This window comes from Alosa sapidissima, chromosome 17 (assembly GCF_018492685.1).
Source record: "Alosa sapidissima isolate fAloSap1 chromosome 17, fAloSap1.pri, whole genome shotgun sequence".
NCBI lineage: Eukaryota > Metazoa > Chordata > Actinopteri > Clupeiformes > Clupeidae > Alosa > Alosa sapidissima.
In genome coordinates, this window is record NC_055973.1 from 6,907,675 (window position 1) to 6,920,009 (window position 12,335).

Sequence of the window (12,335 nt, forward strand, 5' to 3'; positions counted from 1 at the left end):
TACCTGTACAGTAGCCATGAGATTGTCCTGCGGCGCAACCATCCAGGAAGCTGGGGCTTCAGCATTGTCGGGGGCTACGAGGAAAACCATAACAACCAAGCGTTCTTCATCAAGACCATTGTCCTAGGAACACCAGCGTACTACGATGGTCGCCTCAAGTGAGTGAGCCCAGTTTGGCCCACAGCCCATTTGGGCCAGGGGGGTCACGTCAGGTCCACTGGAGTGAAATATCAACTATTGCATGCACCCACCCACTCAACTTCTTCAAATATTTTTTTTTACATTCAAATAACATTAAAAATATGCTCATACGCAGTATGTATATATAAGCAAGTATATACAAGCAATATAAACTATGTTTAGTATACATAGTATGAATAGTATATATAAACTATAACCAACCCTTCAGGTTTTGATCCATTTCATCAGGTATATTCATCCCCTGTGTTGTACATAGCAACTAAAATTTGTGTTAAATAGAATTCTTATTTAGACCTATTACACAGCTTGATACAAAGTTTTTAGATGCACTGTACAAAAGGGTGTTTATTATCATCAGTGGTATGAGTCATAACAGTGGTAGTAGAAGTGGTTGCATGAGCTGAATTAGTAATGTGATAATGAGTGTGTGTGTGTGTGTGTTCTGTGTTTTACCCCTAGGTGCGGAGACATGATTATAGCTGTGAACGGCCTCTCGACAGCGGGCATGACTCACTCTGCACTGGTGCCCATGCTGAAGGAACAGCGGAGTCGGGTGGCACTGACCGTGGTGTCCTGGCCGGGCAGCCTCGCATAGCGCCCTCTCCTGACCAAGCATCAGACTACGCCCAGACATTTGTGTTTTTAGATCAGAAAACGACAAAAACACTCCTCAGTGTTTTTTTCTACTCTCCACTGTGTTGAAAACTAAACGAGAGTCTCGGAGCTTGATTTTTTTGCACCACTCAATGCTGAAGAAAAGACAAATAAATAACTAAAACGAACAAACATACCAGGCCTTAGTAAACCTGCCACGCCCGCAAGGCTCGACCCCCAGGAGCGCAGCCTTAAGGTCTCTCCATCACCGTGATCAGCGGTCCTATGTAGAGCTGGGGGGTTTTATATTTGTATGTGTGTAAGTATGTATGTGTGTGTGTGTGTGTGTATGTTAAGCTATTTGTTAAATAAATCGTTCCCAGAGTGGACATCTGGGTGTGTTATTAGTTATTTGTGCATGGATTCATGTGTGTGAGAGCGAGAGAGCGAGAACGAGAGCGAGAGAATCATGGGTAAAGTTTAAGAAATTGACTTGGTAATTACATCATAAGACTGTCTCATTTACATGCTTTGTTATCAGACCCAATTACATTCCCAGTTCTCATAAGGATTCCTTTTCATATGAACCCATCTTCGTTCAAATGAGTTTCTCATCACGATTGTAGATTACAGCCACCACTCGAGACCTCTGCCACAAAGAACTTTAACTCTGCTGTTTAATGAGAGTACCGACTTATGTAAATATTGCACACAATCCTTAACCAGAGGGCCCGACGACGCAGATTAGGTTTTATGTGTTAGGATTAACACATGCCAGTTAAGGCAGGATGGGCCGGGTTCACCTAAAAGGTCACACAGCTTCCAGAAGCTGCACACAATGACTTGACACGGAAGCTGCTGCAGTGAATGATTTATTAGTGAGAAGTGAGATGTTGAAAATAAAGGAGGGGTTGAAAATAAAGAGGGATTGAAACTAAACAAAAAAGGTAAGGATGGATGAAGGTCAGGCCTCTGAGTGGCACCCCTTTAACACTTGGGCCTGGGTTTGGGCTTGCCTGCATGTTTAGCTTTGGCCTTGTCTGTAGGCTTGGCCTTGGCCTCGTCTGTAGGTTTGGGCTTGGCCAGTGTCAAGCTCTGTAGACTGGCAGCAATTTTGGAAGCATCAGGGACCGCAGCAGAATTAGCTGCCTTGTTAACTTTAGGAGCACCATTCTTCTGTAGAGGAGAAAAACATACACAATATTCTTTCAGATAACATAAAAATACCATCGTTTTAATATGAAAACTTAAATAATGCAAGACATTGCGTTTCATTTTGCTGACACACACAAACATAACTCAACATGTCACCTTCATTTTCTTTTTCTCTGGGTCGTGAACCACTCCATGACGCCTCAGGCTTTCCTGTGTGAATGAAGATTGAAGAAGTGTGAAGAATGAATAAGGGAGGGAAATCACAGGTGGGATCACAAGCACTGCCCTTTTTAGCCATGGCTCCTAGAAACCAAGCACAGCTTTAAAAGACCAGACAGCAGTTCTGCTGCCATATTGGATGTCCATCTGTTCAACACCCCAGGTGGAGGTAAACCATCTGTGGAACATGCCACAAATAACACAGCAAGACGGAGGGCGATGGAGCGCAAAAAAGACTGAAATATAGATAATTTAAAACCAAAAAATTACATGTATAAACCAGTGATGTGTATAAGAAAAACTAACAGCTCAAAGGGGAGAAAAAAAAAAGAAATGGGTCAAACCTTCATGGCGAAGGCCTTATTGCAGCCTGAATGGGGGCATTTGAAAGGCGTTTCGCCTTCGTGGACGGAAAGAACATGGCTCTTCAGGTTGAACTCTGTGGTGTAGCTCTTCTGGCACCCCTGCTCAATGCAACAGAACACTCGCTGCTCCCCCAGGTGGACCCTCTGTCGGTGTATCTGCAGGAAGCAGGTCTCACGGAACACCTTCTTACAACTGTCACAGTGCAGAACGGCTACACCAAGACACAAAAAACAGAGCTTAACTAGACAGGAGTTCTAAAGGGGAGCGACACATGCTTACTGCCACATTTAACATCATGGATTCGTATCAGAGGCAGGCATATAATAAAATAAAGAAATATAAATAAAACAATAAAAACAGCATTAATTTAAAGTACATTTTGATAGGAGTCCAGTCTCCAAAGTCATTAAACAGCCACTAAATGATAGTGAGGACCGTTTTTAACATCCATTTAGTCAATAAACAAAAAGGCCAAAAGAGACCCTCAGGAAAGCCAGAACTCCTTCCTCCTCAAAGCAAACTAGTCAGAGGCTTACGTCTGTGCTGCTTCCGGTGCTTCTGGTACTCAGACCAGGTGTTGCCCTTGAAGGAGCAGCCGCTCTCAGCACAAGGGTAACCTGCAGGACAGGTAAAGAGAGCCACAGTCACTGAAAACTGTAAAGCGTTGTTAAGTAGATCAGAGCCACACAGTTACAGTGAAGACTAAAGGGTCAAGGCACCATTAAGATCAGAGTATGTCATCTTACCATCATGGACCTTGCCATGTTTCTGCAGTGGCTTAATGCCTATAAACCTCTGGTTGCATCCTTGGAAATTGCACCTATGAAGTTAAAATAAAATACAGCAAAACTAAGACATACACATGGGTCCAGAAATACAACAAATGAACATGACTGCTGTGGTGAAAACCAACACATGCTACTCACTCAAAAGGAAAGATGTTCGTGTGCTCATACTGGTGGGTCTTCAGATGGGTTCTCTTACGGAATTCTTTGCCACATCCATCAATTTCACACTGGAAGTAAATAAAAAATGTTTTAAAAAATTCAATAAAGGCATTTGCAGGGTTGGCATGTCACTAATAGTCACGAACATTGGATGTTCCAGCTCAAGATTGTTAAGGACTTATTTTGTACAAACCACATATTGGTTGTCTTTCTGCAGGTGAACATGGGCAACGTGGTTTTTCATGCTGCCATTGGAGGCAAAAGTTTGAGGACATCCTTCCACTGAGCACCTGTGTTGGGAAAAGGCCAAGTGGTACAAATATGAGTGATAACAGCAAGTCAGGTAAATTTCCAGGACTGAATCCAGGCCATGTGGCTCACCGGTAGGGCTTCTCTCCACTATGAGTCAGGTGGTGCCTGGTGAGTTGGTAACGGGTGCAAAAGCTCTTGTCACAGCTCACACACGCAAATGGCCTCTGTTCATATAAAACAGGTGACAATTAGATCAAAGTCCTTAGAGTCAGGGCAGTAGGATAAATACTCACCTAAAAATGGTAGACCTTAGGCCTACATAATATCCTAAACAAGAATTTTAGTTGTTTGGGAAGATACATTGAAGTTATTTATCTAGTCTTCTACTTACAAACAAAAACATCTTTAAAACAATGTTATTTTAAGCAATGTTATTTAATGCATCACATTTTATCATCTCAAACATCCAGGGGGAAAGGCTGAACAAGGCAGAACAGCATTAAGTGAATCATTAGACTTCTGTGGCACAGCGTTTAAACGAATATATTTTTTTCAGAAACTTTTAAAGAAATAGTCAATCACTCACCAGTCCCGTGTGTTTGCACAGATGGGCCTCCAACTTCCAAGACTTTGAAAAAGATGCTTTGCAATTGAAAAAGGAGCAAACAAAGTTTTTGTCGAGGTTTCGAAATCTTTCACCCATGTTTCAGTTTGTTGCCCCCCAAGACTGTTTTGATTAGTTGTTTGATCGCGTGTTTGGTTGTTTTCACAGAACTACCGGTAGGACTTGACCCACAGACATGAAGTGACTTTGTCCAATTATATCCGGAGTGGAAGAAACTACTGTGTGATGCCAGCGGGGAGACGATGTGTCAAGTTATAGCCTACAATTTAATGAAACACATTATGTGGTCATAGCAATAGCGTTGCGTAAGCCCATGATATCTCCAACATATTTACGGCGTCTAAAAAAAAAAAAAAAACAGTCTATGATATCATTCTTTACACTGTGGATCTAAAATAATTTCAATCAAGAGTTGGCAGGTTCCCAGAATTGGCGAGACATGACGCAGTAATGACGCAGTAATTTATCTTTCATAAATTAGGCCTAAATGTGAACATGTTATTTTAAAAAGTATTTTCTTGACAATGGATTTGTTTTCTATTAGATTAGCTTAGGTTAAACAATTGTGTTTTTGTTAAAGACTGCATTTTAATGACCGCATCATCCTAAGTAACCTAATTGATTCGACTGACATGACATCATTCATATCACATTCAGTGTATAAGTATATATACTTTTTTGATCCCGTGAGGGAAATTTGGTCTCTGCATTTAACCCAATCGGTGAATTAGTGAAACACACATAGCACACAGTGAACACACAGTGAGGTGAAGCACACACTAATCTCGGCGCAGTGAGCTGCCTGCTTCAACGGCGGCGCTCGGGGAGCAGTGAGGGGTTAGGTGCCTTGCTCAAGGGCACTTCAGCCGCGGCCCACTGGGTCCAGAGTGCTAATCAGGGTGCCACGGCTGCCCAGTGTATCGGTTAATAATGATCACATGAACAGATATTACATTTTTAGAGACAGCCAACTGTTTTCCTAATGCATTGATTCGGATTATGTATGCATAGACTTCAATTAGTCCAAAATGCAGCTTCTTACTGGAACAAAGAAACATATGCACATAAGTCCTGTGCTGGCCCAACTCTACTGGTTACCTGTCAAATATAGATTTTATTTCAAAGTTTTACTTTTTGTTTTCAAAGCCCTAAATGGAATGGCACCACAGTATATCTGTGACCTTTTAAGTCCCTACTGTCCTTCTAGGCCACTGAGGTCTTCCTCACAACATCTTCTCTCAGTCCCAAATGCAACCCTAAAAACTAAAGGTGATAGGGCTTTTTCCTTTGTTGCCCCTAGACTCTGGAATAATCACCCTATAAAAATTAAGTCCTGTCCCACCATCAGTAAATCAAATTTAAAGACCCATCTATTTTCTTTGGCCTTTAATGTCCATTCATTTCTCCCCTTGTTTGTTTATTTATCTTATTTCTATTTCTTTTCAGCATTATATTAACTAGCATCTTTAACTTTACTGTACATCTTTCTCTAGTAGTAGTAGTTTCAGTAACCATATGTTATTTTATCTACAATCATAATCTGTTTATTATTATTATTTTGTATTTTCATTTTTTTTGTAATTTATATTTGTTTTTATTACTGTATTTATTTTATTTCTGTGAGCACCTTGGGTCAATTACATTGTGTTTCAGTGTCCTATATAAATAAGTGTGACTTGACATATATTGTTATTTCATTCCAAGCAAGAGGCTCTACTAATGTAGTGAACATGCACCTCCTGAGTCACAGTTACCTTGGCAGAACAATATTTTAGTGTCACAGTGATTTCCATAATTGAAAAGCTCTTTCTCAGAAATCTTCCATCTCTTTGGTGCCAGCATCTCCTCTTCCTGGCTGAGGGCATTGGTAATTTTTTTGATGGTTATGACTGAGATGAAGGTCCTTGAGTCTGTCTGACAGTGATTGATGCCAATATATTAAGCTGTCACCAGAGCAGCGTCAAGCAGGAGCATATAAGGGACATTTCTGTGTGTCTGTTTGTGTGTGCGCGCATGTGTGTGAGGCGGGAGACTATCTGTCTCCATTCATCATATGTCCACGTGGAATTTACTGCCCTAATCTGAGCTTATCAACCCCACGAGCATGGGGCACTGATAGCCTATGATTTACGGCTAAGCAGAAAACACTGCACTTGTTTCCATATCCTGTCCCAAGGTGATCCGGTTAACTCCACACACACACACACACTAACATTGCTCAATATACAAACATGCCTTCTGGGCTTTACTGTGATTAGTCACTAATCACTTAGGCACCACATCTATCAGGAAACAACACTTAGCCTGATGTGTAAAACCTACAGAAGGTGAAATATGACACAAGAGGTCATTATAGCGGACTGACCATAATAAAGAGCAGATAGCTGCTGTCCTTAGACCACTCTGCGGTTTCATACGGTCTGCCGTAAGGTTCTCTCTCCTGAGTCCCAAGCTCTGGGCTGCCTACAGGGAGGAGAGACAAGACAAGGGCCCAACAACATACCAACTATGAAAGCTACTTAAAGGTGTAGGGCTTGATCCTGGCAAAAGATATTTCAGTCGATATGACTTTAGCGTAATACTCTACAATTTGTTTGTTTTTTTGTTACCTTTAACACACTTTTTTCTGTGCCACTGAAAATGTCTTAGGGACGAATGTTTGTTTATACAGGTGAAAGGATCTATACTGCTTAATCCAGGCCACTTCGTTTGACATTGACCGAGTAGGAGTGTACAGGGAAGAACAGGTGTCATTGCCAGTGCACACACAGAACAGACAGCTGGACAAAAAATATGTTGCGTTAGAATCGGGGACTATGTCTTTAAGGTTTAAAAAGTGTCTGAGGGATATGATGAGCTTTCGTCAGGTGGCCTTAAAGATTGAAAGCCTCACCCATGTCCTTGTTTATACAGTCATCCCTTCACCTATCGGACTATCAGTCCCGCAGCTTCCCCATCCGGTCTCCCAATGTCCCGGCCCTTCCTCTGCGAGGGACCCGATCAATATGGCTGTCTCTATATCTGCATCGGCCAGGGCCTGCGCTGATAACAGCCAACAAGACGAGAAAGCAAACATGGGCAATCGCGCGGCGATACCGCAAGCGCTCTGTGTTTGTGGTGGGACTGAGCGCAGGGGCCGATCTTCACTGCGGACCCCCCTCTCCCCATCACACCACTCCCAGGCCTCTTCTCACCTTCTTCCCTTATCAGGTCACGGAGAGAGTGAGGGAGTCTGGCCCAAGGCATGGAGGATTGGGAGTAATGTGTGTGTTTGTGTGTGGGGTCCTGAGACCATATTGTCCTGTGTTTCACCTGACACCCCCACCTGGGGGTTGCCTGTGAGTGTGTGTGTGTGTGTGTGAGGGGAATGTTAATATGTAACGAGAGCAGGTCGATATGTCCACCATGCGAGCCGTCGGCCTCAATCTGTGTGTGTCACACCAGTATGATTGAGCGGCTCGTGCTGGTGCACGGCTTTTCCTCCGTCAGAGCCATCCTCTATCCCCCTCTCTCTGTTTACTCTTCCTTTATTGAATCAGTAACTCCGATGAGTCAGTTCTTCACAGCTCCCAGGTACCAGACGAGGGCCCAATCTTTGGTTTGAGAACACAAACACACTCTGTCTGTCACTACACACACACAATGGCACTTGCCTTAAAACACACACACACACACTCTGTCCATCACTCACAATCTAATGCTTTCTCACACACTTAAAGACAACAGTGCTTACCTTTCACATACAGTCTCTCTCACACATACACACACAAAACAATCAGTCCACCCACGCCAGGCCAAAAGGGATAAATGTCACCTTTAAATTGGCGACTAGGGTGGGGACAGAGCAGGCTTTCTACAGTTCCACTTCTGATTCAGCACAAAATCTCACAGTGGCCATTTAGAGGTTATACTACCACCTGTACCCCCCAACCCCACACACACCAACACATCACCCTGGCCTGAGTTTAACATTAGCCCTTCTCTGCCGTATCCATGGCGATTGATAAACAGGGCCGCTCGGTGTCACACTTGTTGATTGATTGCATTGATTTCTGACCTTTGTGACGCCTAATCACATTTATCCGGGCTGTTAAGCTCTCCAAACAGGAGGACGCTGGCAGAATGTGCTGCTGCTCTCTGCTCCCAGGGGACAAAGTGTATGAGCCCTCTGCATTTTGGGTGACCAACTCCCTCCCCGACGTGAAGCAATATGGTAACCCCGAAAGCTCACCCCGTGCACCGCCCTGACCGGAAGACCTTCAACACTACATTTCTCACCTTCAAATTTCCAAACTTGCAGGGCCAGGAAGTTGTGTTTTGGAAAAAAGGTAACAGTATCTCTATGTGTGGAAAAAATAACTGATTGAGATGGTCTGAGAAATCCTGGCCTTTTTAAACAAGAATCATGAGCCTTGTTTATTTCTCATAAATAATTGAATCACTAATGAGTATGATTCCAAAATAAACAAACCCTTGTCTCATTTGCTCTGCTCACACACGTTTTCTTGTATTCAGCTCATTAGACTGATCCTCGCCGGCTAACAGCTGCTGCTGCTTCTATCTCAACAAACGGCCCCTAATAGAAGCAAATATTGGTTAAAGTACTGGGGTGGGATGTGGAAGAGCAGATTTGTCAGATATGCACTCAGCCATTCACGCCGTTGCTCATTACTTGACTAAACAGAACAAGTTAAGATAGGGTGGAAAGGTCCCTAGAATAAACTATACGTGTACATTTCAGTCCATTCAGTGTAGGTGGCATGCCAATCATTATGAGATAATAACTAAAAGTATAACACGACTGTGTTTGCACAACTCTTACTATTTCAGCTGAACAGAAAGTGAGTCATATAATTCTTAAAAGACAAGCCCACTGATAACTGTACACACATTACCAAGGGTTTAATAGGCCTAAGGTTATACTTCTACACAGAACAATTCATATTTTCCTCTTGATTCTATACAATGACAAACTCTCCATGCCTTGCATAGATTACACCAGCGCTAGTTCGGTAAACTCAAAGCAGGGCTGTAGGTAATGGCTTGTAAAGAGTTGTGGTCGTAGAGAGTGTATGACTGCCCCCTGCTGCTGATACTGGTGTACTGTTATATGAGCAATAAGACTGGTGTTTCCCAGACTTAATTACTCAGATTCTTGTGTAAACCCTTTCAGATGACGCTGCTGTAATTCATATCATGATGCTGTTCATTGAAGAACAAAAAAACATTTTTATATATTATGCCATTGCTGTAAATCTTTACTTCATAGACTTCATCTAAGTCTTAATCTTGGCAAAGATAATGAAATATAGTCAGGTAGAACCCCAGGATAGGTGTGACATAAGGTACTAATGCAATTTTTTTGCATAAATTGATAGTTTAGGGGATGTAGACTCAGAATCTGACGGGTGCCGCTCCGGCACCCTTGAGCATTTTTTTAAATGACATAATTTGACACGCCCCCTTTTTTTGACCATAAAAAAATATCTAGATGCACATTACTGTATAAACCCATCATGTATGGTATCAAATGAAAGCTCTTCTCAAACAGAAATCAATGATGCCAATAAAAACATGCTAAAAATGAATTCAAGTCCCTCCAGAGAACATAACTGTAAAGCCTGGTAAGGTCACACCGCTGAAATGGTAGGCTGAGCAACAACCACAAGAGACATATGAATTGTATCAACCCTCAACAATTAATCAAATAGACAAAGTTATAAGGAACAAAGTAGAACTTTCTCACAGATTCTGAAAGCAACTATATACAGAACATGTTGCCAGGCTGGCCTTGTACACATCACAAGCATCGAATGTCTCCTCCAAAAAACATTCATTCAATCAGACATTTCTCCCTCGCTGTCATCAGTATCCTCCACTGAAAGTGTAGCCATCTTCAATTTTTTATTTGCACACTGTTCACCACCTTTGCAATGGCAGTAGGTGGTGCATGGTAGTCCATCTGACTGACAGCTGCAAGAGGCCCTGGAGCATGCTGGCACTGCCTTGCATCCACAAGCAACAAGCTGTAGACCTGTTTTGGGTGCAATGTCAGTGTTGCCATGAACAGGCACAGGAATTCCATCCTCTATTTTCCGAACAAACAGGGATACATCATCAGTACACACTGGAGGTGTGCAGCTCTCTACAGAAGGACTTGAAGCTGTGCACGCTTGATGTGTTCCGCTGCATATTCTCTTGTTGGAGGAAGACTCTTTATTTTAGCACTTTTTTCTTGGTGAATAGCATGCATCTAGTTACTGAGGCTTTCAACAGTCTTTCCATAGTAGAGGCAAGAAAGGAAATCCATTCCTGCCTTCATGCTCATCAGCTTCTACAGTACATGTGTACAGTTCTTCAAATCAAGATTCCTCTTGAGCATCAAATTGATTGCTAAGGTTTTCCCTTTGCCATATGGATATGACACACTGTCACAACAAAAGAATGCATGAACAGCCAACAAATCATAACATTTGTCTAATTTTGCAGCCAAAGCATTAATGTCAATTACTTTGGGCATCCATGGCCTACTGGTTAGGGAATCGGACTTGTGACTAAAGGGTGGCCAGTTCGATCCCCGACTGGTAGGAAAAATGTGAGTGGGGGTACCCACATCTGGATGAGGTGCCCTTGAGCCCTGCTCCCCGGGGCGCCGGATCAAGGGCTGCCCACTGCTCCGGGTGTGTATGTATACTCCTAGTATGCTCACTGCTCTAGGGTGTGTGTGTGTTTGAATGGGTTTACAGTACACTGTTTGTGTGGGTGTGTTGTACACTACCCCCGAATGGGTAAAATGCAGAGCACAAATTCCTTGTATCGGTGGGGTCAGCCCTATGTTCCCACAATTTTAGGGTTAGGGGACATAGGGCTGTGGGAACATAGGCATGTTCCCGTACTGGTATATGTAAGTATACTTAGGCAGCCGTGGCCTACTGGTTAGGGCTTCGGGCTGCCAGTTCGATCCCTGACCTGTAGGAGAAATGTGGGAAATGGTTGAAGAGCACTGCTCTCCCATGCCCACAACCACGGTTGAAGTGCCCTTGACCAAGGCACCTGACCCCTCACTGCTCCCCGAGCGCCACTGTAGCAAGTCAACTCACTGCTCCGCGTTAGTGTGTGCTTCACCTCATGTGTGCTTGTTGTGTGCTTAATCTCACTGTGTATTCACTAATTCACGGGTGGGATAAATGCAGAGACCAAATTCCTTGTATATGCAAGTATACTTGGGCTATAAACCTGATTTATATTTGTTGTTATATTTGTCGTTGCAATTCCAAATGATTCGTGACATTCCTTGCAATACTGGAAGAAATCATTTTCTTGATTCTGTCCTCTCCTCCTGTAATCAACTTTGTCGTTTTCTCTGTAATTAAGGGGGCAAATTCAAGGACTATAGTTAATGTGCTGACTAACTGGCAAGTACCTCATAACTCAGACTAGTTTGTATCAATCCTGGACTGTGGTGTCTGTTTTTACAGCATTAAAAAAAAAGTTGAAAAAATGCTGAAAAATATTGTTGTCTGTAATTCTGGGGGGAAATCCAAGGACAGTTATAATTAATGTGCTAACTACCTGTGAAGTACCTCACAACATTGCTGTCTGAAATTCAGCGACTGATTCAAGGGAAATTAAAGCTAACGTGCTAGCTAACCCGCAAGTTGGTGAACTAGGGTATGTCAGACTTGCTATAATTCATATTAAAATAAATTACTATTGAATGATTGTATTTCTGTATGTATTAAGCTACATGGCAGTTCCATAATTTATTTAATTTAATACCAAACATGACATGATTTAGCGGTATAAAATATTATGCAGCAAAAAGGAACCTAATTTGACCTTAAAGGTCACTTTCCAAAAGGTATTTTGTTCTCTGGACCTAAACTATTTTTTTGTACTTTATTATGGTCAAAGCTGATTTCTGTATGAAAAGAGCTTTAATTTGATACCATACATGATGGGTTTATATGTTAAGG

The 12,335-nt window shown here is 42.4% G+C and overlaps 2 protein-coding genes across 4 annotated transcripts in view; one reads left to right on the forward strand and one right to left on the reverse strand.

The window, feature by feature from the left end:
- Nucleotides 1-1,202, forward strand: part of lnx2a (ligand of numb-protein X 2a) — a 17,651-nt gene extending 16,449 nt beyond the window's left edge. For all 3 annotated transcript variants that reach the window (XM_042068444.1, XM_042068445.1, XM_042068446.1), the window contains 2 exons: nucleotides 1-158; nucleotides 661-1,202. The exon at nucleotides 1-158 is cut by the window's left edge and continues 1 nt beyond it. In XM_042068444.1, coding sequence (XP_041924378.1) covers nucleotides 1-158; nucleotides 661-796 — 294 coding nt within the window. In that variant the 3' untranslated portion in view covers nucleotides 797-1,202. The remainder of the gene's footprint in view (nucleotides 159-660) is intronic.
- A 449-nt stretch (nucleotides 1,203-1,651) lies between these two features.
- On the reverse strand, nucleotides 1,652-4,555 carry gtf3ab (general transcription factor IIIA, b). Its single transcript, XM_042067809.1, has 9 exons — nucleotides 4,321-4,555; nucleotides 3,864-3,958; nucleotides 3,676-3,772; nucleotides 3,462-3,550; nucleotides 3,282-3,355; nucleotides 3,072-3,152; nucleotides 2,514-2,746; nucleotides 2,107-2,160; nucleotides 1,652-1,971 (listed from the first exon to the last, which is right to left on the reverse strand). Exons 1-9 carry the CDS (start codon nucleotides 4,435-4,437, stop codon nucleotides 1,783-1,785), a joined length of 1,029 nt encoding a protein of 342 aa, XP_041923743.1. The 5' UTR covers nucleotides 4,438-4,555; the 3' UTR covers nucleotides 1,652-1,782.
- Between the last annotated feature and the right edge of the window lie 7,780 nt (nucleotides 4,556-12,335).